The sequence below is a fragment of the Anastrepha ludens genome, chromosome 6 (assembly GCF_028408465.1).
Source record: "Anastrepha ludens isolate Willacy chromosome 6, idAnaLude1.1, whole genome shotgun sequence".
Lineage (NCBI taxonomy): Eukaryota > Metazoa > Arthropoda > Insecta > Diptera > Tephritidae > Anastrepha > Anastrepha ludens.
In genome coordinates, this window is record NC_071502.1 from 115,275,829 (window position 1) to 115,302,375 (window position 26,547).

The 26,547-nt window shown below is 34.1% G+C and overlaps 1 protein-coding gene across 8 annotated transcripts in view; it reads left to right on the forward strand.

Annotated features, from left to right (window-relative positions):
- Positions 1-26,547, forward strand: part of LOC128868400 (venom metalloproteinase 3) — a 247,771-nt gene that overhangs the window by 55,848 nt on the left and 165,376 nt on the right. For all 8 annotated transcript variants that reach the window (XR_008455111.1, XR_008455109.1, XR_008455110.1 and 5 more), the window contains exon 3: positions 12,001-12,128. Coding sequence is in view for 5 of the 8 variants with exons in the window: in XM_054110447.1 (XP_053966422.1) it covers positions 12,057-12,128 (72 nt within the window). In the remaining 3 variants the exon portion in view is untranslated. The remainder of the gene's footprint in view (positions 1-12,000; positions 12,129-26,547) is intronic.

The window sequence follows — 26,547 nt, forward strand, 5'->3', positions numbered from 1 at the left end:
TGGGAGCGGGGGTTTACTCTAAATCAGCCAGCATTTCGGCCTACTTTAAAATACCACAAACAAGCAGCGTTTTTCAAGCAGAGGTCTTCGCGATTCTGCAAGCATGCAAAATGCTTCGGAACCGCTGTTGGGAGGGAGACATTAATATTTTTTCCTACAGTCAAGCTGCGATCACGGTCCTGTCGTCGCCGTATTGCAGCTCTCTTCTGGTGAACTCCTGTAATGAGGAACTCAAACGTCAAATTTCCCTTATCTGGGTTCCTGGGCACAGGAATATAGAGGGAAATGAAATTGGCAACGAGCTCGCCAGGAAGGGGTCGACAGAACTGGTTTTAGCTGTCCCCCTCTCAGAAATCGGTGTCTCCTTGACCTTTGTTTAAGGGAAACTACACAATTTCTTTCTAAAAAAGCGCAAGACAGATAGAGGTCTGTCTCATCGTGAGCTACTTCGAAAACACTATGGCCTCAATACGATAGAAACAGAACGCTTAAGGTGATGGCAATCCCCCGCCATTCAATTTCCAAACTCATTGCCGGGTTCACTGGCCACTTGGTGATCGGTACTCATTCGGAGAGACTTGGAATTCCGGACAACCCCTATTGCAGAAGCTGTGGTGATCCTTCAGAGAAAGAGATTGTGGAACCCTTTTTCTGCAAATGTCCGGCCCTGGCGGTTAGGTACTTGAGATTTCTTAGCCTGCCCTCTGGGGGTAACTTGAAGAAATTCTCCAGCCTAGATCCCTTTTCTCTCCTCCACTACATCAACAGCACTCGATGGCTGTAGACGGGTTTTCTCTTAATCTTTTCACAGGTAATGGTCCACATTTTGGTATCAAAACGGCACGTAAGTGCTACTTGAAGTATACCTGGGGTACTCTTGCCATCTTATCTACCTACCTACCATACTTTAATGTAAAAATACTTTAACGGGCATGTTGACGCCCGTATACATTAACATATACTTTAGATTAATTCTAGATGAATGTATAGAACACCATAAATAAAATTTTAAGTACTTGTTATGTGAGCGCATACGTTAACGCATACGTTCATATAAAGATACGTTAAAGGATTCATACGTTAGCATGTATTTCCAAGTATTTTTTACATAAACGTATACGTCAAAGTGTAACGCATACGTTAATTTCATTTAATTTTAACGAGCGCGTTATACTCTAACATATTCTGCGTTATAAGGTATACTATAATATTTGTAACATATATTTTAACGAGCAGTGTAACTTATATAGGGTTTTTCAGTAAGAGCGCTTCAACTTTTGAACTTTTTTGAATAAAACATAAACGGTTTGACTTTTTTAACTAATTTTTTTTTTATTATCGAGTTTGAACATATAGTTTTAAGTATGAAATTCGATTTCTTTTGCATGACCACCGCGTGCACGTTTTACGAAGTCCAATCGTTGAACCCAATTTTCGATCACTCTTTTGCATAAATCGGCCGAAATTCCAGCAATTTCGCGTTCAATATTGGCTCTGAGCTCACAAATCGTCGCCGGCTTGTTACTGTAGACCAATGACTTCACATAACCCCAAAACGGGACGGCTTGTTAAATGGACCGTGAAATGGCCGTAATGCTCTTAAAGTAGCAGCAACAGAACGATTATTTTCATAAAAAATTTGCACGATTTGCAATCGTTGCTCAAGTGTGTAGCGTTCCATGATGAAATGTATACTAATGAAGTTTACAAATGACAAGCGAAAAATAAAAAATATTGCGTCGTTCGCCCTCCCTATCGGAAAAAAGTTGAAGGGCACCTATTGAACGACCCTATACTTTTACTGATGTTTCAAAGTGTACTTCATGATAAACTCTATCGTATGCTTCTACGCATAATTTGATGTGTAAGATAACGGTTTTTTATATATTTTTTTGCAAAAGGCCTCACCTTTGAGAAAGGCTTGAGAAAAGTGTAAAAATAAGCTAAGAAAACAGCATATCTTTAAGCCAAACTACGCATGTTTGGCAAGTAGGTTAAAAAGAAGAAAAAGAAAAAGGTGTAAGTAAAAAAAATAATAATAAAGTCTTTATACGCAGTTGATCACCAAAAAAAGTAAAACCACGTAACAGCTTAGCTAAGCTTAACAGCTAATAAAAGTGTGTACTACACAATAATAACAACAATAACATTTTTAACTTAATCAAATAACAATACCACAGAAATGCCACACTCAACAGGGGTACAAAATCAATGCAAATGCAATTGACTAACAACAGAGAAGGTGAAAAAATGCAAAGTGCGCCTGCCACTACAAACATACGTATGTTTTTGTATGATTGTATGATTATTTGGCTGTGTGCGTATGAAGCCGAAAAACTACTTCTTGGCTTCCGCATCATTATGCCAACACTTGCAACATGCCGCCAGCCTGGCGACCGGCGCAGTGTTTTATTATTATTAGAGTTTTTTTCTATTTTCATTGCTGCTGAGGACGTATGCTATTGTTGTTGTGGCAGCTGTGAATGTTGTAGTTATGGTGGTGTGTATTTTTATTTTTTTATTTATAACTTTTTGTCTTTCTCTTTAACTCTCGTCAGCTGTTGCGTTTGTTATTATTTTGCATACATTTTATTGTGATATTTCTTTTTTTGGTGCGCGGTTAGCTAACCAGCCGGATGGACAGGCAACCACCACTCAGCCGCTCAGTCACTCAAGCGGCCAGGCAGTAAAGCGGCTGGGCTGCTGAGCTCCAAAGACCAAGTGAGCCAGTCAACCACAACATTGGTTTAGCAAATACAATATAACGTAATTTAATTTCGTCTTTCACCTTTCTTCTTCCTGCTGTCACTTGGAGTTACACATTAATTTTTTTTTTTGTTTTCGTGTGTTTTTTCATCATTGCTGCCGTCATGGTTGTGACATTAATAAAAGATGGTAATATTTGCATTTTAAAAGCTGATTAGTGGAACACAGACAGTGAAGTGTGGTTGAGTGGTTGCTTAGAGGAGTGAATGAGTGGGTAAGGACAAATTGTAAAAAGCTAAGATTTTGAAAAGTAATTTATTGTGAAGAACTTTCAAATGTGTACAAGCATATGTTTTATTACAAATTTCACAACTGACTGTTGGAGAATTAGCGGGCCTTTTCTCAACTAACTAACCTATACAGGTCACTTTAACGTCGCGGTAAACACATTTTCATTCACCCAAATATTTATTAAACTCTCGGCCCGATATACTTAAAGGCCAGTTGATAAATATTCCTTATAAAATTCGGTACCTTTTTGTTTTTGTTTTCGACTTTTTTTAAGTTTATTTACAAATAATAAACCCCTATTATCCAATTTGAGTTTAAATTGTAATTTTTAAATAAATTACTCGAGCGGTGGCGTAGTTCCGAAATTTACAAATTTTTGCTAAAAGAATTACAGAGGAGGGGGAAAGAATAAAATGGCTTTAAAGTTAGACACAATTATCGTTTCTGTTAGTAAAGCGTCCGCAATAAGTAAGTTGAGAAAATTACTCTTAGGAATATAATTCGGCTCAAATCTTTTTTTTAGAAAAATGTTGGAGCATATAAAATTTGCTCGAAGGTTTTCTATGTTATTTTCACTAAGAAATCAGTGAAAATAAGCTCCAGCAGGAATTTGCCAAACTTGAAAGGGTAGTCGTAGCCCAGTGTTTTCTAATGTTTCTGTTTTTTTATTTGGTTGTTTTAGCATCAAAGTTATCTTTGAAAATGAAAGCTGACCAAAATACGCATAACCTTCGCACACTCATTTCTATTACAACGGGGCACTACTTAAAACGCAGGCACACCCAGAGGCACTTTCCGTGCCACTGTCCAGTTCTATCCAGACGTAGATTCACCACTTTAGGTAGATAATTTTTTATTGGGTTGAAAGATCTCAATACTGTGGAAACCAGGGATCTTCTTCTTCATAAAGAACTAAATCAAAAATCATAAAATTTTATTTTTATTTTTAATTTTTATTTAAAAAACTAGTTCAAGATGAATAGACCGTGAGAAAACTACAAATGTAAATTTTTGCAGCCTACGGCTACCAACAAATTAGATACATTTATTTTATATAACAAAAGCCAAATAGACATAAATAAATCACACGCCTGTCATTCGTTCGATTAGGATCCGGTAAGCACTACTAATTATCGCCATTCGCCATAAACTTGCCATTCTGGTGTAATCGTTATGATTTTTTACTAAATTACTTCCAAATGAGCCAAAGGGATTGAAAATTAGCTCAGAGCCATGTTACAAGAAAACAAATCATTACAAAAAAATAAATACATTTGACCCCAACAAAGCTTATTCGGCAAGGTGCGTCAATGCCATATATACAAGTAATTAGCCAGCCTAACTAGTTTGAGATGTTTACTGGGAACAAAAAAGCAGGCAAGTCAAAAGAAGCAAAAAAAAAAAACAGAAACAAAAAACAGAATATTAAATATTAAATAAGAAATTGTGACTTTAAAAACAAAATCAAATACTTAAAGTTAGCTGCAGAACCAGCGCAAAAAAGGAAATCAAGTCGAGAAGTTAAACGGTTTGCTTTTGCTGAAAAAGCTGCTGATACGAGCTAACATTTAATGTTTAACATTTCTATACAAGTAAATGAAGAAAACCCTGTTTTGAGAATTCTGAACAAGTTTTATTAAGAGAAAAAATCGCTGTTTAAGAGTTTTTTATAGCCACATATTAAAATTCACAAAAAAAAAAATATATTTTAATGTAAAAATGCCTAATTTACACAGAAAGAATTTTTCTTGTTGAATATACTGAAGAAAAAGTATTGCTCAGAGTGTTTAGCGCCAAGTATATATATGTATGATTGGCGCGTACACCCTTTTTGGGTGTTTGGCCGAGCTCCTCCTCCTATTTGTGGTGTGCGTCTTGATGTTATTCCACAAATGGAGGGACCTACAGTTTCAAGCCGACTCCGAACGCCAGATATTTTTATGAGGAGCTTTTCCATGGCAGAAATACACTCGGAGGTTTGCCATTGACTGCCGAGGGGCGACCGCTATTAGTTTTGGAGTTTCACCGAGATTCGAACCAACGTTTTCTCTGTGAATTCCGAATGATAGTCGCACACCAACCCATTCGGCTACGGCGGCCGCCAAGTAGTTGATGAAATAAAGAACAAAAAATGGTCGATATAAATACATACTCACACACATATATATATTATATGAGCATCATTGCTAGGCCAAAAACGCCGGCAAAGCTGGTATTCGAAGCAACTGCTCTTTCTCGCTCTACAGCAGTCGAAATATTATATTTTATTAACCCCTGGGCTAAACAAATTAAAATACAAAAAAAAAAATTAAAAAAAACTAGTTATTTCACTTAATAGTTTGTTAAGTTGTGTCACTAAAGTTTGTATCTGCTTTATCACCCATTTCCTGGAATTTAAATTAATTTTTTTGGTATTCATTTTTGCTGCCTTAAAAATATACTGAAAACAATTTTTGAAAGCATATTTTGTAAATTAAATTTGGTGATTAATTGTGCGCCTCTTTCTATAATCGTACTTTATATTAAGGAATAAAACTTTATCTCACTGCAAAAAGTTCCAAAGCAATAAAAATAAACAAGTTTTCGTAGATGCCTTTACATTCACACTACTGCGTACAAAAGACTTAAGGCACGAACTTCCCTCAATTTTATTTCCTCTTAAGATGTTTCAAAAGCTATGTCTTACATTTACGAGCACTTCCTTCTTTAAATAAGTAAATATATAAATATCCAAACGCAACTTCCGTCAAAGCTTAACTTCCACGGAAATGTTTACTAAATTCGTATCTTGCGCAAGTTTCACAAAAAAAATATATTGTATTTCCTAATAGAAATATATTATTAATGAGAATTGATTGAATTTTTTATTCATTTCCGACATTTTGCGTCACCTCCAATTTTTTTACCTTTTACTTTGCAAAATTTACTACTGCGAAAATACGTTTTTTTATAATAGATATATAAGTAAAAAGTAAGAAAAATTAAATTAAATTGACCAATTTTCTACTCAATCTAAATGCGAAAGAAGTGTATCAAATTGACTTTGATTTGCTTGTAATTTTTCAATATTGTAAAAGAAATTGTGGGTAATCATATAACATATAACTGTTAATATGCAAATTGAGTGGTATATTTTTTAGGAAACATGTAGAAAGTATTTTATGGATAAGTAAAAATGCAAGAGCGCATTAAGCATAGGAGGAATACTGCAAAAGGTAGCTGAGTATGCCAGAAATATAAATGTAGAAAAAGAAAAATGGAAAGTCAGGTTTGGAAGTTTCTTTCTTTTCGGTTTTTCATATTGAAAAATTGTTATAGTTTCCGTGTTTGAATTTTGGGAATGACAATCTGGATTTTGGTGTGGCATAGAACAGCTGAAGGCTGAGCAAGTCAGCCTATCAACACAAAATTGGAAGATTTGCACATTCATGTTTCGGGCATAGGAAATATATATTCATGATGACAATCTAAGCCTTATTTTGTTTATTGCAGTAACTATTTTGTTGATGGAAACTTTTGAAAATTGTTCATAATTTTTTTCTTTTTTATTTTGGTCATACCTGAGTTATAGCAGAAAAACTGGGTTGGACACAAATGACACAAAATGTTAATGAACTTTTTTTATTATTATATTTAATTATTTCATTTTTTTGTGTTCAATTAAACACTCAAGCAAAACGTTTCAAACTGCATAAACTTTTCCTCAAATCTGTGCTTTTCTTTTTCCTCTTTTAACTGATAACCAAACAAACGCAAGCTGTACGAAACTCCAATTAAATTCGCATTTATAAATCGGAAAATTCGCCACAAGTAATTCGAGTATTCACTAAAGTAAGAAAGGCTTACAACAATACTTTTATTGCATAAATAGAAAAGATAGTCTTGCATGACGTGTCTAGTCTGTAAGGCATTAAAAGCGCTTTCCGAATTTTTAACAGCCTGAAGACGGGTAATACGCGCCGAAATCAGTACAATGAGAAAAAATCAAAATTTGAGTAGAGCGTAAAAATAAAGTAAAAGTTAAATATAAACAAAACCGCTAGAAATATTTGCCCGTTAGGGTTAAAAAAGTAGGGGAAAAATTTAATCAGAAAATTCGTTAATATTGCATAGAAGTAGTTCACAATTGAAATGAATAACTAGATATAAAATATATATTAAAAAATTAAAACCTTAAGAAAATAAAAAAATAAAAATAGCCTAATACTTTGTTAAAAAAAAATAAAAATAGAAATTTAATAACCTAAGAATTTGTTCAAAAATCAAAATGAATATTAAATAATAAAATTGATATTTATCAATCTAATAAATAAAAATTAAGTTAAAATTAAATTAAATTTAATAACCTAATAATTTGTTAAAAAATAAAAAAAGCAAAAATTTGAGAAATTAAATAAAAATTTTTAATAAAAAATAGAAATTCAATAACCTAATAATTTGTTCAAAAATAAAAAATGTAAAAATAGGAAAAGTTATATAAAAAAATTTAATAAAAAATAGAAATTCAATAACCTAATAATTTATTCAAAAATCAAAAAAGTAAAAATTAGAAAAATTAATTAAAAAAATTTACTAAAAAATAAAAATTCAATAACCTAATAATTTGATCAAAAGTCAAGAAAGTAAAAAAGAATTGAAATTCAATAACCTTATAATTTGTTAAAAAAAAATTTATAAAAAAATTCTTATTTATTAACCTAATACTTTGTTCAAAATTTTAAAAATTAAAATGTAAAAGCAATTTTTATAAAAAATAGATAAAAATAGAAAAAAATAGAAATCCAATACAATAAAATTAATATAATAATTTGTTTAAAAATCAAAAACATAAAATGTAAAAATAGAAATTCAACAACCTAATAATTTGTTCAAAAATCAAAAACCAAAAACAAAAAAAAGATTACGATCTTACCAATTTTGCGCCTCTTCTACTGTGTATGTCAATATATGTATGTCAAATAAATACGACTTTATTGTGCCACAATAATTCACAGATATTTACTATGTATAAATATATGAATATTTATGTGCATGGACAAACATGAGCATGTGATAGTAAGAAAGCTAATAATTGAATACTTGTATAAGAGTATTTCACACACACATCAACACTTTCGTACGCATATTGTCTCCGACGAAATAGTGTGTGCTCTATGAACAGCATAAATGCATCTATCTGTATGTATCACCAGTTATATGTTTATATATGCACAAACATAAATGAGTTTTGTATGCCATTCACTCTTCCGATTCCGTGTATTCCTAGCACACAACTGCATATGGGGATTTATTTGTGCCAACCCGGTACTTGGAGTCGTTCGCAAGTGGCACAGCACTTGCGTACGCCTACTAATGCACCACTTGCCTACACACACACACATACACAGAAAATGCTTTTCTATTCATCAGTGAGCTGCATTCGTTACATATTTTTTTTATTTATGCTACAAAGTACCAACTTTTATTTCCTTTCTTTTTTGCCTTTATTTTGATACCAACATCACTATGGCCCGGTGGTGTATCAAATTTTAAATGAAAGTGAAATTTTTTCCATTGACTTGCTGTGCGACGTGTTTTTAGTTTCATATATATATATTTTTTTATTATTTCGCTATTTATTTTCGCAAAATTTTATTTGTCACGCTTATATTATTAATGGATTTTTATTTTGTAATGATTTTTTATGCATTTTGTTTTGATTTTTTTTAATTGACGTAAACTTAATAACCCATTTATGTGATTAACTGGAAAGCGAAACTGCAATAATAGGAAAAAGTAGAATTAAAGAAAAAAAAAACGGAAACAAAACAAACTTAATTAAAATACTTTAAACAACTCAGGGGAGGGTGTTTCTGTAGTATTCCAAAAATAAGAAAAATAAAAACTTGAAAATAACTCAAAAATCGCAAACCTAATACTTGAAACATTCTTTTTAGAACAGAGTCTACGGATCACTCCACTTACTCTGAGCCAACTATCGATCCACGTTTTGCTGAAATCGGTGGGTGCATCTAAGACTCAAGAATAATTCATATAGTTATTTACTATTTATGGAAAGCTTGCAGATTATTAATGAATGCGCAACGCACCTATCCTTTAAGTTCTATCTCTTGGCCTCAAGTGCAATGATCAATTAAATACCTATTACATAATTACATAATTTTGACATAAAAAAGGTAGAGTCTAGGAACTATTCACTACCGACATATAAGCGTCACTTTTGAAGGTTCCTTTATTTGAAAGAAATTTATATATGTGCTTGCCATGAGCTAAAGTGCTGCCCTCACTAATTAAGTGGTGCTTTCTCTGAGTTCAAAAGTATAAATAAGAATTCAAAAGTTTTGTTCATCTGCTTTATTCGCTTTAATTCTCATCGGGTTCATGAAACATTTAGCTGATTTGATTTGTGCTCTCAAACCATATTAGCTTCTTGGCTCTTTTTGATGGTCTCAACAATTGGCTTCCAACAATGCATAGGTCATGATCCGGCCACTTAACACCGACTTTAATACCTTTCCAGTCCGGAGTTTTGCAAAAAAAAACCATAAAGCTCAAATTAATCGATTTTAGAAATTACAGTAAACTTACAATAAATAACTTGAAATGTAAGCTCGAGCAATAGCGAATAGCTCGTTATGCAGCTGTACTGCTCGCTTTTTCTCCCTGAAACCGACCCTCCATTCGCGCTTAACAAAACAGAAGGCCACTCCATTACCAATTTGATAGAGGCTCTACAAAAAAAGTTGGTTTTTTTTCTAATAATTCAAGTGCACAATCGAATTACCATAAAAGTGTTAAAAAATCAGTCGTAATAAAAATACAATTAAATTTTGCAAATATTTGAATTTTTAACATCGTATTTTTTATTTTATCATTTCACATATATTTACATTTAAATATATATATTACATATTTCTATTCACTGACCACTAACCCTTTTTGTTACCGCTAATCAATAACGATAACTTTAAATTTCAATATACATTCTGACCTTCACTGCAAACTTTGCAAACTTCACTGTATTGTAAATGATCAGTTTATGAATTTTAAAACAAAGACAATAAAAACTTCCAACACTAAAACAGTTGGAAATATTAATATATCGTAAATTATGTATATGTATTTTTCCAATCATTAGCTTGGGTTTGGCGATCACCTAATGATTACCACCTGCGCAGCTGCTGTTAGTTAATGATTATTGGCAGCTTCCGAAGTGGGAATTTAAATTGCTGATTTTAATCTAATTTACATTTACATGTAAGAAGGGGAGCAAAAATTAAAAGCTTCTTAAGTGTACTGGTTAGTATTGTTTGTTAAAAACAAAAACAGCAAAAAAATAATAATAATAATTTCCTTTGTTTTACTTCATTTCGGGGTGTTGGAATTACTAATCCGTATTTAATATTTGTATTTTAAAGCTATTACTAATATCTCGTGTAGTAATAACTCTTTTCGAAGCGCGAGTGGCTGTTTAGGAATTTTTGAAAGGGAAATGAAAATTAATGTAAAATTTGTTTAGAATTTTTCTTAACTGCTGTTGTTTTGGTTGCGATACAAATTTCATTTTTTATCATTATTATCTATTTAAGTAAACATAATAACATAAATATTTGTATTATATATTCTTAAATATACAAATTTTCAAAACTTGGTTTTTAATAATATAATTGTGGAACTGGATTTTTTATATCTTTTGAAAGATTTTGCTGTTTTTTTTATTTTTCAAATACAAAAATTTTCATAATTCGGGTTTTCATACCATAATTGAAGGACCGGACTGCCTAAATCTTTTATTCCCTTGAAATTTATTTATTTTTTTGTTAAAACTTTTATATCTATGTTGAGAGGAAAATCCCTTATGTTTAACTAAGCAAATTGTATGGTTAAGGCAGATTAGGTAGCCCCAAAGAATGGAGAACTAACTTAAGCTTGAATTTTTATTCTTGCATCGAGATTGTGACTAAGTTTATTCATAATATTTTTTCAATTATAAAAATTATTATATCTGCGTAAACGGCACACAACTTCACCGAAAATATTTTTCTTATTCTCTCTCTCTCTCTCTCTCTCATGAAATAAATTTGATATAAATATTGTACCGGCCTCCTAGCTTATGGAATTAAATTTAATTTAATTCATAATATTTTTTAATTTTTTTTTCATTAAGAATAAGAAGCCATGCCATGCCATTTCAATCACTTCAGGTACTGGGTTTACAGTACTATAAGCCATTCTGTCAACCTAATTTTCCAGTATATTTTCATGATTCCCGATACTTGCATAAATCACTATTGACAATCGTCTCTGGCAAAAAAAAAGTTTTAAATCAAGGTGGTTTTAAAGTCACATCAAACCTGCATTTTATCCTTACGAAATTCAATAGGCCGTAAATCACATAACTTTTATTTTTATTTCGTAATTAATAGGAACAAATTATAAACATTTTCTTTTTTAATAACTTTTTCCTAAAAAAAAAACACAAAATGATTTTCACTTTTACGCTCTCCATTACTTGTTTGTTGAAAAAATTATGAAAAAATGGTTGAAGGAAGTAACCGTAAGCTTTGAAAAGGGTGTAAACTTGAACTCATATACAGATATGAAAACCTTCTGTTTTTTTTTTTAATATGTGTCTATAGAATTCATAGTGCAAACAAATCTATTTTAACGTTGACTTCCTTAGTAATGGAGTGTTTCAACTCACTATGAGTAGAGACTAACTGTTTCTAAATCGGTATGCGAAAGCTTTTATACTACAGCACGGTTTTATAGCGACGATTTCGGTTGTTTCGGTGTAAAGCAATCCATTGGTTGGTAAATGGCAAAATTATTCAGCGTTTACATACCGACATAAAAACGGTGCACCCTCTATTTACTTATATATTTGTGCGAAATCATTATTTTTAAACAATTTTAATTATTATCTTGTTCCACTATTATATTTTTTTAACTTTTTACATGCCACTAATCAAACAATCTCCGTCTTTTTTTATTTCTTTACAGTTAACCTTTAGAAATTAATAATTTAATTAGAAATCAGCATCAACATTTTATACAAAATGTCACACAACATTGCAATTTCATTGGCGATCATCGCGTCAATTGTCACAATATGCACATCACTGCCAGATGTAAGTATAAAAAATATTTTTTTTTTTTATTAAAGTACATTATGAGAAGAAAATAATTATTTCGGGAACAAAGTAATTATGTTGGAAAAATAGGTGGGATACAGAGTGCTTTATGAGGGAAGATGTATTCTTAGCTTAGCTCTTTGAATTGACTTATTTATTGTGGCAACTTTTGCTAAGACTTCAAGTCACTTGTCAGCTTACATTCTTCAGGATAATAATTTGAATACAATGAGCTACAAGATAATCTGTGAGGCAGCTAAAATCTTCAAAGTAGCGCTACATATAATTTGCAGTTTCCAGCTGTTAGAAAAATAATCTTCTTAGAATTAAATGACTCATACTTGAAAGAAAATAAAAGAATGACTCAAGAAAAGGGCTTTACAAGGGATCTGGGGCGGTTTCGAACACTTCTCAAAGTAACCTTCTCCGGCCAAAGGTCTTATACTTAAATTTTATTGACTACCAGCTCAACTAGACTAGACTAGCTCAAATAAAGGAGCTTCCAATAGGCACAGAGCGATTTTGAGCTCATCCAAAAGTTAATTTTTTAGAGCATAGGTTTCATACATGGATGATAATAAAAGCATGGCTCGACCAAAAAGGTTTTCAATAGAGCTATACAAATTTGCGTTGTAATGCAAACGTATCAATAATTACTTTTGTCATCTGGCCATGCAAAAACGTCGTTTAAGATACATAATTTTATCGAGATGTAAATATGAAAGCAGCGTTTGGAAAATTTGAAAAGTCGCTAAAATTACTATAGAAATTTTGAGCTGGTGGTAGGCACATCAAGTTTTTTTTCAGATTTTCTGTTTTTGTTGTAACAGCATTTAATCTTTTCCAAAAAGGGTGGGGAAATACTATTAAATTGACAATTCTTGGCTGAGTTCAAAGCAAGTTTGTTCCGCAAGTTAAAACCGACTGTAGAGCAGCTATTTATGTTGTTGTTGTTGCTGTTGTTTTTAAAGCATGAAATTAAAGTTAGAAAGGTTGAGCGAAGAAGCACCAAGAGATTTGGTAATATCTAAAACACTCAGGCTAAGGAGCCTATTGCATTTGAAGCTCTGAAAAGTGAAAGGGTAGGATAGAATAGAGAAATAGAGGTAGTTAGACCTATTAGAATTTTCCAGATTCTTCAGTAAATCTAAAATCTCCAGTTGGAGAGAATGAAATTTACTCGTTCTCATGGCAGCCTGACTGTCACTAAAGACTTCAATCTGTTTCCCGCTCCATCTTCTCTCAATTATCTATTCCGCTACCTTATGAATTGCACAAATTTCCGTTTGTAAAACAGTTGACATTTCTCCCACAGCATAATGATATTTATACCTATCGTTTAAGTACCATCTGGCTCTAGAACTTAGTTCATTCTTGGGCCTTTCGGTAAATTAAATATCCGTCAAATCTTTTTGAGTAGAAATTTAACATCAAATTTCTAAAATTTCCTAAATCTTGAACATTCACCATAAATGTTTGGTGAATGCTGGTGGAGTAACAGTCCTTAGCTGGCTGTGAATTCGTGCCGTTCCGGTAATGTAGAACTGACTGGCGAGAAAATCTTTAAGTATGTTGTAGCAATCGTCTCATTGGGCAGGCTGTGCTGAATTACCTATATAGTGGGCAAATTCTTTGAGAGCTAAGGTGCCGAAAATATTGCAGCCGTTAGTTCTTGTGCTCAAAATGGGCTATCACATGGCCTTCCCACTAACTAGAAATCCAGTTCACAATTTTTCCATAAAAATCTCAGCCTCATATCAGTAATTAGTTTTTATTATATTTGTGCAAACTATAAAAAGGCATACTTTAGTTTTTTGCATTATTTATAGACAACACATCACAGACCTACCTGATACACCTATTTTAATCTAAAGCAAAAATACTATGCATGGCCAGCTGCCCATTAGATTAGACGCGCACAACATGACTGCCTCCAATCAAACGATATTTACATACTTACACGCATTTGCTGCTACGCTTGGCTGTGTCATTAACAGCCAGTACATAGCATTGAATACTAAATACGAAACAAAGGAGATAGCAGCAAAATGCGCAAAAAAGCACAAGCAATAGCAAAAATTGAAGAGACAAACGTGCAGTGAGTAAAGCAATGCCAGCAATAACGTGTCTGCGCGGCTGCGGGGCCACTATGCAAAGCAGATGAAGGAGGAAAACGAAATATTACATGCAAAAAACAAATAAAGTAAATGCGTGCAAATAAAAATAATGTTTTTTCTAATATGTAAAATAGTAGTATAAATAAATAAGGTAGTAAAAAGAGTAATAATTATTAAGCAATCGTGTAGTACGAAAAAAAAGAGAAAAAATAAACAATTAAATTGGTTGAAGAAGGGCGCCACCCGCCACATAAGCCAAGCTACTGTTGCATTTAGAGGCGACTGTGTGCTAGACAAGTACGCATGCGCGCTTTACCATCCACTTTGATACTTAGACTTGTGGAGAAGGCCATTAGTGCGATCGCACAATGCCTCCAATTGTTTTTTCCTCGTTTTTTATAGCTTTTACATTGCCTATGCGCTAATTTGCCTTGTGATTGTTGTAATTTATATGTGTTTATGTATATATGCAAATGGTTAAACAAACGCCTACGCAAACGCACAAGCACTTCGAAGTCAATGAACATCAGCACTTGAGCTCCGCACAAACTCACTCACTCAGCCAAGCGCACGCTGAGTGGTGGCCAATTGTCTCGATCCACAGACAAGCAGTTACACAATTGTAGCTGAATGGGGCGTTTTGCTGCTTAGACAAAATAAATATGCTGCCATTTTGGTTGACATATTTCTTATTTTCAAATTTACATTGAATAATTTTTTATTTCTAGTTTTTTTGCCAATTTTATTACTCTTTGCTCAAGCAATTCATTGCGTTTGTATGCCGGCAAAAACAAATTAAAAAACCGGCTGAGATGCTTAATTTGGTTTTGGCTGAATTATTTTATTTATTTAGACTTCTGTGTGTATTGCAGTTACTACATTTTTTTATTGCATATGTCGACTATTATAAAATAAAGTTAAAGCTTTTGCTTTAATCGCAACTCATTTGAATAACCCCAAAAAAATATGGTCAAGGCTGTATGACGCTTCTTTTGGCCAAGAAGTTCTTTGTTGTTATAATTTATTTTTTATTTTTTTTTGTTGACTTCGTCTTGCGGTAAATACTGATAAGATCTGCTCTTATGATTCATTTGCCAAAATGCAAATCTTAAATGAAATTCGTTTGGCGTGACTTAAAAAATGCAATAAAATAATAAAAATACAATAAAAGTTTCAACTCTTATCGAACGGTACGCATTTCTATTTATTCATTTTTAGGTCGAAATTTTTTTATTCAACTGCATGCTTTTAATTTATTAGGTGCAGTATCTGTATAATTTTGTTGTAGAAAAACAAAATTGCGGTCGAGTGTACAGACAATTTGGCAGTTTTCTCAATACAAAGTGAGTGGCATATCTCTCATTGAAAAGCTTTGAGTATTTTTTGTCTTTTCAAAATAATTTTAATATGTTTTTTTTTTGTTTTTTCGATAAAAATATATTTAAGCTTTTAACACAACTTATTGTACATAAGTTCAAGACTCTAACTTTGTGTGAATTTTTGAAACATTCCTCCATTTTCTTACATTTTCCTACATTTTATTCAGAATTTTTAAATAATTTTTGGGTATATAGCTTTATAGCTTATTTAGTTCTAGTAATAAAGCATGCACAACATTTTTTTTATGTGAAGAACATGTGCAGCACCGTCTCGAAAGAAATGTTCAAAAAAATATTGAAAATTTTGAGCCACTTCCAATTTGTACTTCGTGATATTAAAATTTATTGAGCTATAGAACTGCGTAGCCAGATTTTTGTTTTTTGTAATTCTGATTAAAAAGTTTTGATGAGAATTTAAATTTTTGTAAAAATTGATCGCATTTTTATAAATCTTGTACAAAACTGAAGCTTGAAAAATGGTTGTAAGCGCCGATTTTATACTGGGTTGCCCATATTCGACGGATCCATGTGTTTTTTTTTTAAATCAAAGAAAAACACAATTTTTTTGATGTTGACGATAATAATCATTTTACTTGGTTCAAGTAGATTTGTTGACATCACTTTTTGAATATGATATCTCTCAAATGGCCGCCTTGAGCCTGTACGGCGTATTGTGCCCGTTCTGCAGCATTTTCCATAGTTTTAGCTAACATTTCGGCTGGAATAGCGGCTATTTCCTCACGGATGTTGTTCTTGAGCTCTTCTATGATCTTTGGCTTATTAATATAAATCTTTGATTTTAAATATCCCCACAATAAGAAGCCAGGTGGCGTTAAATCCGGCGAACGCGGCGGCAAGTCAAAATCGCCATTTTTCGACATCAAACGACGAGGAAACAATTTCTTCAAAAAATCGATTGTGGAGCGTACTGTTTGTGGTGGAGCGCCGTCTTGTTGAAACCAGAACTGCCTCATACGCTTTCGATTCGATGAATAATTGGCATCACAAAAGTGGTTATCATATCGCGATAACGCTCCTGATTGACGGTAACATTTTCGAAGAAAAACGGCCCAATAATTGTTTTCGCACTAACGCCGCACAGAGACTTTTTCGTCGTAAAGAGGTACCTCTTGAATTTCGTGAGGATTTTCAGTGGCGTAAATACGGCAATTATGCTTGTTTACCGTCCCATTCAATAAGAAATGAGCCTCTTTTGACTTCTTTTGCTGAATGTAAATTTCAACAATTTGGACGCGCTTGCGTGGTGTGTACTGTTCCATGGTAAAAATCTGCTTGGACTGATGCTTCCAACGCGGTATGTCATTAAGCGATCTGATGTCTCTGTCAAAAGATACAGAGTTGCCAGATTGGTCCGTCGAATATGGGCAACCCTGTGCATTGTACTCTCCCTTAAGCGGACACCTAAGGCTCTGAAAACTTTGTCCACTTATGGGAAAGTGTAAAAAAAATTAATAATATATTATTGGAGGGTTGCCTGCTCCGAAAAAAATGTATTGTAAAAAAATTCTTAAGGACCTGTGGTATATACTGACAAAAAATGTTCGCTTAAGAGAGGCGTCCGTTAGGACAGAGTAGACTGTATATAAAAGGTGGCGCAAAATTAATCATCCAATTGGGTTTTGAATAAAAAATGTATAATAAAACAATAATATTTTGAAAGATTTAAATCTTTGTTTCATGCAATCGATTTCTCGGCCTTTTATACGACGCCCAATTTTTCTAAACACTTATATTAAATCAAAGATGCAACAGAATTATATGGCGTGAGACTCAAAAATATCTGGAAAGTTATGTTATTTTACCAACGGAAGGTAGTCTCTGACTACTAATTGTAGGGTATCCAAAGCGCTCTGGCCAAAATTGAATCTTAAAAGAACAAAACGTATGCCGGGATTCAACAGTTCAACTTCACAGGTATTATAACGGGTCACTGCTCTATTGGCACCTTAGCCAGTAGAAGGGGTGTACCTCACAATGACTTCTGCAAGGGTTGTGGAGATGAAGAATAAATTGAGTCGGTACAACACCTCCTCTGCCGTGCCAAATATCTCGGCGATTATTTCTTCGCAGACTTGGGAAATTTGCACAATGTCTCACTGGAGGTCTAGTTACCTTTTCTTAAAAAGATTTGAGTGGTTTAAGCAACTTCCATCCCTAGGAAACTAAAAAGGTATCACAATTGGCTTTAGGGCCACCGAGTGTCTTGTCTTAGACAAGAAACCTGGCTTAGCTAACCTAATATAACTTATGTTATTTTTCTTATAAGTCTTGTCGAATAAAACAAGAATCGGAATTATGACATTTGCAAAACACCCTCCAAAATTTTCACTTTACTGACTGATTAGAAACAGGTTAGAGACTTATGACCCTATAACTCACTTCATGGAGAATAACAATGAAAATAAAAATATTTTTAATAAAAAAAGTTAGCTCGATATTTTTTGACAGAAATGTGCAAATATCTACCTTTTTCCGACAAATTTTCACCATTTTTATAGTAAATTTTAATAATTTAAATGCGTTGTTTAAGCGTGTATCGTTCCATTTTTATTAATGGCGTGGTTTCTACTTGTCAAATATCAAAAAATGACAGCTTCGAAAGTGACATCTACCGAAATAGCGGGCTGTTCAAAATAACATCTGTTATTGGAAAACCCCTTACCACCTGCTTTTACTACATAGTATTTTTGTGATTATAAAAAAAAACCGAAAATTGCACCATTTGTTTTGCGCCAATATAAAAAAAATTTATGTAAATGGAAATTGTATTTATTCACTCAAACTAACATACGAAATATTTACATGCATGCTCGCGTATGTACGTATATACCTACTTATAGTTACATATGTGGCCATGTGCATGACCGTTTGTGTATTCACGCAAAATTACACAATTCTACAACTCATCCTTCCTGTGGCCTCAGTGCTTTGCCATAGCTAAGGGTCAAAGTCAAGTTGGCACATTCATCAGCGGGCAATTTACTGTACGAGTATTTACATGTGTCAAAAAATTTTGCATACATGATTGTGCATGTGTTTGTGCATGTAAAGAAAGAAAAACAGAAAAAGCTGCATAACAATGAAATCGTTTAACTATTTCTGTTTCGTTGTTTGTATGTTGTTTTTGTTGAGAGCATACAACACTTTGTAACTTTCCTGGAGGTTAACGCTATTAATGGAATTTTAATGGAGTTTCATTTTAGTTCATACAAAATTATTGTTGATCTATGTGGCAATGATTCTCAAATAACGGTCTTGAAATAATTGTGGCTTATTTTCATAGCGATGAAGGCTCGTGTAGCGGTTTATTTCAAAATCAAGTGAGGACTAGATGGAAATGGGTGTAATTTACTAATCCTGACAAAGCTAATAATCAGTGAACACCTCAAGAATGCTTTTATGCCTCCTTTGTAAATTTCAAAATTATATTTGTAGTATATTTTTCTTCTAATTTCGGAAGAATTTTTCTTTATAAAACTAGCAAATTGCCTCAAGGTTGATGTGAAGATGCAGGTGTAACACTGTAGCTCTCATTAATTTAATTAATTTTCTTCAACCTGCTGACCTCACAATTATCCCCTTCAAAATGGCCAGCCTTCTTTTCATGGTCAACAGTAATTCCTTTTGTCCCGAATGGAACATGGGGCCTCCCTGAGGTTTCAGTTGTAGAAATATTTCCATGTAAACACAAATTCTGCACCTCGAAATACGAGGTGCATACTGCCGTAGTAGGTGGATTTTCCACATCTCTGTGGGTGGCACTTAGAGACTGTATTCTTCGCCTGTTTGAATTCATGTTTTTATATCTGTAGCTCGAGAAACGTGGCGTGCATTCATAAGTTACAAGCCTAACGAAGATCTGGTCAGCTCCACGGGTAATATGCCCAGATACTCAATAGCACGAGGCCGCTTCTAACTTGAAGAACACACGTTTTTGCAGCCGCTTGCTCCAAGATAGACGCTGCAAACTTCGGGAAGCCCTTAAATGATATTTGTCAAAGTAGCCCCCTCCGAAGTTTCTACTTTCGTTAGCGTTGGCCATGCCTCCGATGCGGCTTGGTTATCTCGTCTTAAGCTATGGTTGCTCAGACTACCAGGGTGTACCACGTTGAGGTAAAAATAGGAATTCTTCTTCTTTTTGATTGGCGCGATAACCGCTTACACGATTTTGGTCGTTTCTTTCTCGTGCTAACTGGCCCCAGTGAAGTAAGTGGTAAGTGAAGTCAAGTCCTTCTCCAACTGATCTATTCAACACGGACAGCATGACCAAACCAAAAGTAGGAATTGAGGTTATAAAATGCTGATAGCTGCTTTCTCAAATTTCTAAAACCCCCTTACACCCATTTCTCGACACAATATTCAAATCAGTTACCGCTCTGATACTAATTATGCCGTACATGCATTTATATATACTCCTCTTTTAAAGAATTATAAAAAATAGTTCATAGTGATTCACTGTTTCTTGTCCATTTGCTTATTCCATTTCCAATTTACACTACTCTTACTTCCACACTTTATTGGAAATACCTTTTTTACCGAATTTGTCATTGCACTTCTGTGGCTACTGAGTCACCGATTAGCCAACAGTGACAATGACAACACCCAGAGTCATTTTAAATCATTTTAATTTCAAAGACCAAATAACTAGCAATCGAGTTTAAGGCGCAATAAAAAAACCTAGTTTTTAGACTTGCATTTGGTTGACAGTGAGCCAGTAAAATGCCATTAACATGAGTGGCCGCCACCTTTGAACAACACGTGACCACTGAATAAGTGAACAACTGCATAAAGAATAAAAACCAATGCAATACTTCCCAGTAGGTGCATAAAAAAATCTCAACTAAAAACACAATTTTACAAGTTCAATTTTCTAAGGCAAGGCAGCGGGGCTAAGCCACACATAAAATTAGACTATGAAGGCAAATTTGCAAGTTATAACGAGTGGACATGAACTCTGACCTGTACGGCATTTAGTAGATCTGAGTGTCACTGACATTTTTGAGACTGTGATTTGTATTCAAATTTTGAAAGCAATTCATACTAGAGTAAAAAAATAAAATTTATGTTTTTTATTTATCTAAGATATGTGGGTGTGTATGCGTATGACTTTAAGTTTTTATAATACACCTACAGAATGGAAGTTAAAAAAATTTCGAAAACTTAATTCTAGTACAATAGAATGGAAGGTTAGTTTGGGATAAATGGCTGCGCTTGCGAGAGGCCCAGTTGGACAAATATTCAAAATACGTCCGTTGTGATACCATACAGGGGAAAGGGGAAGGAAGGGAACCAGACAGGTGGAAGAAAGAAGAAGGGAATGTAAACTTGAAATTAAAAACTAGCAGTTAGATATATAAAGCCAGTAAGTCTAAGTCGAGTTTCTTATAATAACATTTAAGACTTGAAGGCAAGTGTTGAGAAGAGTAAGCTGCTTAAAAATAAATATAAAACAGTGGAAAAATAAATACAATAAATAAATCGAAAAATAAGGCAGTTAATCGCAATGACATTCATTTAGAGAATTAAAATAATTTTTAATCACCTTTTTTGTATTCATAGCAGACTTGATAGATTCTGGAATGGAATTCCAGAACCTCACAGCATTAATGAAGAAATGCCTTGATGAGGACGAGCAAGAATATTTAGGGAAAATCACAAGGTTGGTTGGTTGGTTGTTGGTTGAAGTGGTGATTAACCAAGAATCTAATTTGTGCTTCCGCACCATTTTGTGGATTTTGTTTCCACATCCTCGCTACCAACAACTTATACGGTCACTCCTTCCCGACCATATCAAGTATGTGCGTTTAAGAAACCTTATGACACAAGGGCTGAAAAGTCCCAGACCTAACAAAGTAACCACTAACTAAACTAAGTCAACCTAATTTCCAGCACGACATTCCATTACAGCCTCATTTGGAAGCCCACTGCGTTGTGCATCATCAGTGTCTCTACGACCAGGTTTGAAGTCAGCAAACCATAGTTTTATTGTAGTTTCTGATGAAGGCGAGTCCGAATAACACTTTTCAAGCCATTGCTTTGCTTGAATGGTATTTTTTCCCATCAAGAAGCAGTGCAAAATTAGGGCACAAAATTCTGTTTGATCCAAGGTTCGAAAATAACAAAAGTAGCGTCACTCTTAGCACAATAACTCACGACTTAATGAATAGAAAGAATATCATGAAATTTTAGCAGCTGTCTTTTTAAGCTTAGTACTAACTGAAAAAGAGGTGAATGCAATTAAACGAGGGCCATCTATGTGTTAGGCCCAGGACTGCTCAGCCCATGTGTTAAGGTTATTTAAGTCTTCGAGGTTTTCACAAACCGGTTTGCCTAGGGCTAACATCCTCACCTACCATTGAGTAGAGCATTCACAAAAGAGGTGGAAGATAATTTCGTTTTTCTCGATTGATTATAGTAATACCGATTGATTGCAATACCTATTTTGGCTGCCTGATCTCCTATGGGCCAGAAGCCAGTAATCAACCTTCCACTTTTTTGTTTCCTTCAATGTTGCACTGCCCCCGGACTCAAATCAAAGTAACGCTATGGTTTACGCTCAAGGTGGTAAATCTATTTCTGCTTTGTTCTACCAGCTTACAGGTTGTTGTAGCCGCGTCTAGTGCCTGAATTGCAGCTCGGTTATCCGAAAGAATAGCGATGTGGTCCTTAAAAGAGAGAAAAGAAACTAGAAGGTATTTTTGAGGTGAAACTGTCAAAAATGGGTAAAACATATGACTTGGCCGCATTTAAGCACAGACAATTAACGTGGCCCCATTGTGAACTTGCAGAGAGGCTCGGCAGACAGACAGGTAATTTTAAAACATAAATTTTCAACTAGACCAATTCTACTGGACAAATACAATTGAATATTATCATCATAAGCATGGACATTGATTTACTGACACACTGAAAATATATAAGCCACTAAAAGATTAAATAAAAGGGGAGAAAGGAAAGAATCTGCACATCACCTTTTGAGTTCTTTTTGAAAGGTAGCTGGTCATAAGCTTGACAGAGCCATCAAAAAATAAGCAAAAGTGACAAACTGCAGCCTTATGCCATCAAGTATTTTTATCACAGCCGTAGAGCAGCTACAACAGCAATAAATGCGCACTTTGATTATGTAATTTTTTAAATATTAAGGCATCTATTAGTTGTGGAAGCTACGGGCTGCACAACAGTGATGATTATGATGATGATTATTTGAATTTCTACAGTACACTAACTCCATAGCATAAATTTACATAATTTAAATTAACTCCTGGCATAAATTTTTACTAATCTGAAATTCTCATCCTAAAAATATAAAAGAAAATATCAGATGAGTACTTGAGGTCTGTAACTAGAAAACTAAATTTAATTTGTTCATTTCTTATAGCAACAACCTTAGCAAAAATTTTGCTTCAAAAACAATCAGACTAACGGTGGTCAGTAACATTATTGTATACAACAAAGTTTTATAATCTAAAATGAACCTTTATAGCAAACAAAAAATTTTGTTGTAACAACGAAAAATGTACTATAAAAGATCTTCGATTACTTTTCATTTGAGTTCCACGCTTAACAGCACGCCACTGATGTTGCATAACTTTAGATGCTCAACAAAAACAAATTTTCCGCGCTACCTTAGGCGATGTAATAGTAGCGATTGTGGCATTCGACAAACCAAACGTTTGATTCCAATTATTTTTCCCCCCTCCATATGCCAGTTGGTAGATTTTTGCACCGATATATTGAAACTCATGACTTTTGTTCCCACTTTCCCAGCCGCCAGTAGTTGTCCCAGCAGCGTTCCATCAAACATCTCAACACGTACGACTTAAATAAATAACTTAAATCGAATTCATGTGATTACCCAATTAACCGAATCCAGCTTACGCACGAAGTGCTTAGGTAATCGCAACAAATCGAAATCACAGCAGGTGCGACTACCCGCAGGATAAGTGAGCCACATACAAACATGGCGAATTAAAGGAGTTTTATTGTAAAGCAAAAAAACGGTTAGCAAATATGCAACCAAAGCAAATCAGCGCTAACAATCAAGTGGCGCGTCAAATTACTAAAAAAAAAAGAAGTACAAAAAAAATTGAATAAAAGAAAAATTTGTAACGGCAGTCATTCAAGTGTTGAGCTTTGCAGACAGTCTTTTATTCGACGATGCCAGTAAGGTGACAGAGAAAATAAGAGTGTGCGAAAAGCAGAAGGAAATATAATTAAAAATAAAATAAAAAAGTTAAATAAACAAAAATTGCTTACCAAAACGCCAAAAACCTTAAAAGTAGGTAGTTGAAAAATTTGCCAAAAAAAACCGCACTTCAATTAACCTAAAAACCCAAAAGTGCGGTAGACAATCGTGCGGTGGTTTGCTCCAATTTCCAATTTTCAAATCGAATCTCAATCAGACAAGCAATTATTTATATATGTGTGCATGTATATGCATTTTTTGCTTTGCAAGTTATCATTTTTTTGCCACAAACCTTATTTGTTGACTTTTTAAATTTGCTTTTTATTCCATCGAAGTCAATTAAAACACACTCAAATTGTCACTTGTCAGTCAAACTTAAATTATTTTGGGAGTCAATGTATTTTGAGGGATAGGGTTAGAAAGAAAAAATTATAGTTGTGGAAAGAAAATTGTTTGCATTAATAAGAGAAAAATGAACTTAATAAAAAATAAAAAAAATTAATTCTAAAAATTGTATCTCATTTTGAGTTTTTCTCAACATTAACCATAGGGGGTTCCCCATATTTTATGTATATATTTATAAATAATTGGCGCTTCCACCCTTTATTTGATGTTTGGTCGAGCTCCTCCGTCTGCTTGTGGCGTGCGTCTTGATGTTTTTCCATAAATGTTGGGGTTTACAGTTTTAAGCCACCTCCGAACGGCAGATGGTTTTTTTTTATAAGGATCTCACTCAGCCGAGGAGGGGGGATGTTATAGTGTTAGTGGGAGCATGCCCCACATACCATTGGTGTGACGGCAAAAAAAAAAAACTGCCCACCGAGGGGCAACCGCTATTAGAATAAACGTTTTCTATCATTTCATCGCTTCCGAATGGTAGTCACACAGCAACCCATGCGGCCACAGTTTCACATAAAAATAAGTATAATAAAAGCAGAGCATCTACTCCATGCTTCCTTATAATGTAGGAAAAAATTGAGGACACCATTTTTCAGTAATAGTAGAGCTTTGGGTGAGTTAAAATATGGCTAATAAAAAGAGCAGTTGACTCTACGGACTGATTGAAGAAGGCGTAGAGGTTTTGTAAAAACAGAAAGCACCCAAATGGCATATTTTATGCTCTCTCCTTTTTTTAATTTTTGTTTTATTTAATACTAAACTCAGTGGTTACCCTCTTAATAAAGATAGAGACACAAAACGACGAGCCTACATCATGACAGCTGGCTACAAGTATGGTGGACCTAGATGTGGCGGAATAGAATTGGTCCTTTATGGATACCGTTCTGGGCCCTCCCGAAGTAATGCAGAAAGTAGTCTCGCGAAGGGTGTCTCCCCAGAGGCGGGATGGTTTTAGTGGCCACACCACTCGATGCAGTAGACGAGAGTCGCTGTAAGTGCGAAGGCATTTGTAACCCTAACTCACCTACCAAAACAAAAAAAAAAAAATTGTGACCCTCTTCCCATCCAACCAACAAGTGGTGCGCAGTCCAAATAACGCTGAGCCAAGAAAGACAAGAGCTTGTTAAGCGGCTACTTCTAGAAATGTTCAGCCTAAAAAAAAAATGTTTCAACTGATTGAAAATTATTCAATTATTTATTGAAAGAGGAGAGTATCGGTTTTTTAACAGCGAGAAGGGAGTCCGGTATATCAAAATGCTGGGATCAGAACTAAAATTTTGTCATAAGAATCGGAATGGCTCATTTAGTTCCTTATTTATTTTACATGGCTTAACAAAATGTGACCTAAAGTGGTACTCGAGACGGCAAATTAAGGTTAAATTGTGGCAGACAAAATTGGCTAGAAATCGACCTTGGGACCCTGTAACCCCATCTTGTTTAGTCTGATAAATGCGGCTGATACCAAGCTAGCTAAAACTATTATATTTCTCTTCACAAAGGAAGGAAAAGTCCTTCAATTTAAGCTCCTACTACTAAAGCTAATCTAACACCCTCAGATGAAGTTATATATTCGGGCAACCTTCGTTAGAAACCTGAGCTGAAAGCATTGGTATTCGGAGGGAATGAGAGAAGCAAACGCCGCCTCCCATGCCTGCAAGTTTGCATTAGGTAGAAAATTACAAAACAATAAACACCTTAGCAGGCAACTTGGCGGTCATCCTTAGATACGTTTGCAAAGAGTCTTTACTATACTCCCTGCGCCAACGAAAGGCCTATGAATCTTACTTAATCTTCATCCTAAAGTCATTTATAGCAAACTTCAGCCAAGTTGTGGGGCAGTTCGAGTCGAAAAAAATTAGTGACTCCAAAATTCGAAACAACTGCCCCGCAAATTTTAAGCACTTTAAAAAAATAGTTTTCCCTTTTCCCAAAACTTTTAGTTTTATTGAGCTTATTAAGACTTTGTTGTTTCTTTTAGTCTATACCCTTGCCTCCCCAAATATTTTATATTCCTTTTTAACACCCTTTATACTGTCCGTAACCTAAGGATTTTCGTTGGTTTTACTACTAATAAAGCTTTATGAGAATGTAATCCGAAAAACTCATCGTCTGAGATCTTAAGTCATTAATTTATGCACACATCTAAAGTTTAAAGAGAAAGATGTAGTCAGAGAGCCAGAAAGATAAACTGAGCGAGTGAGCTCGAGTGCTTTAAAAAAAGAATTAGTGAAATATTGGGAAGAGACAATAGACTAAGAAAAAGCTATTGGACTAAATGAAAAAGAGTGGCAAAGAGAGTTTTGGTTAATCAGCAT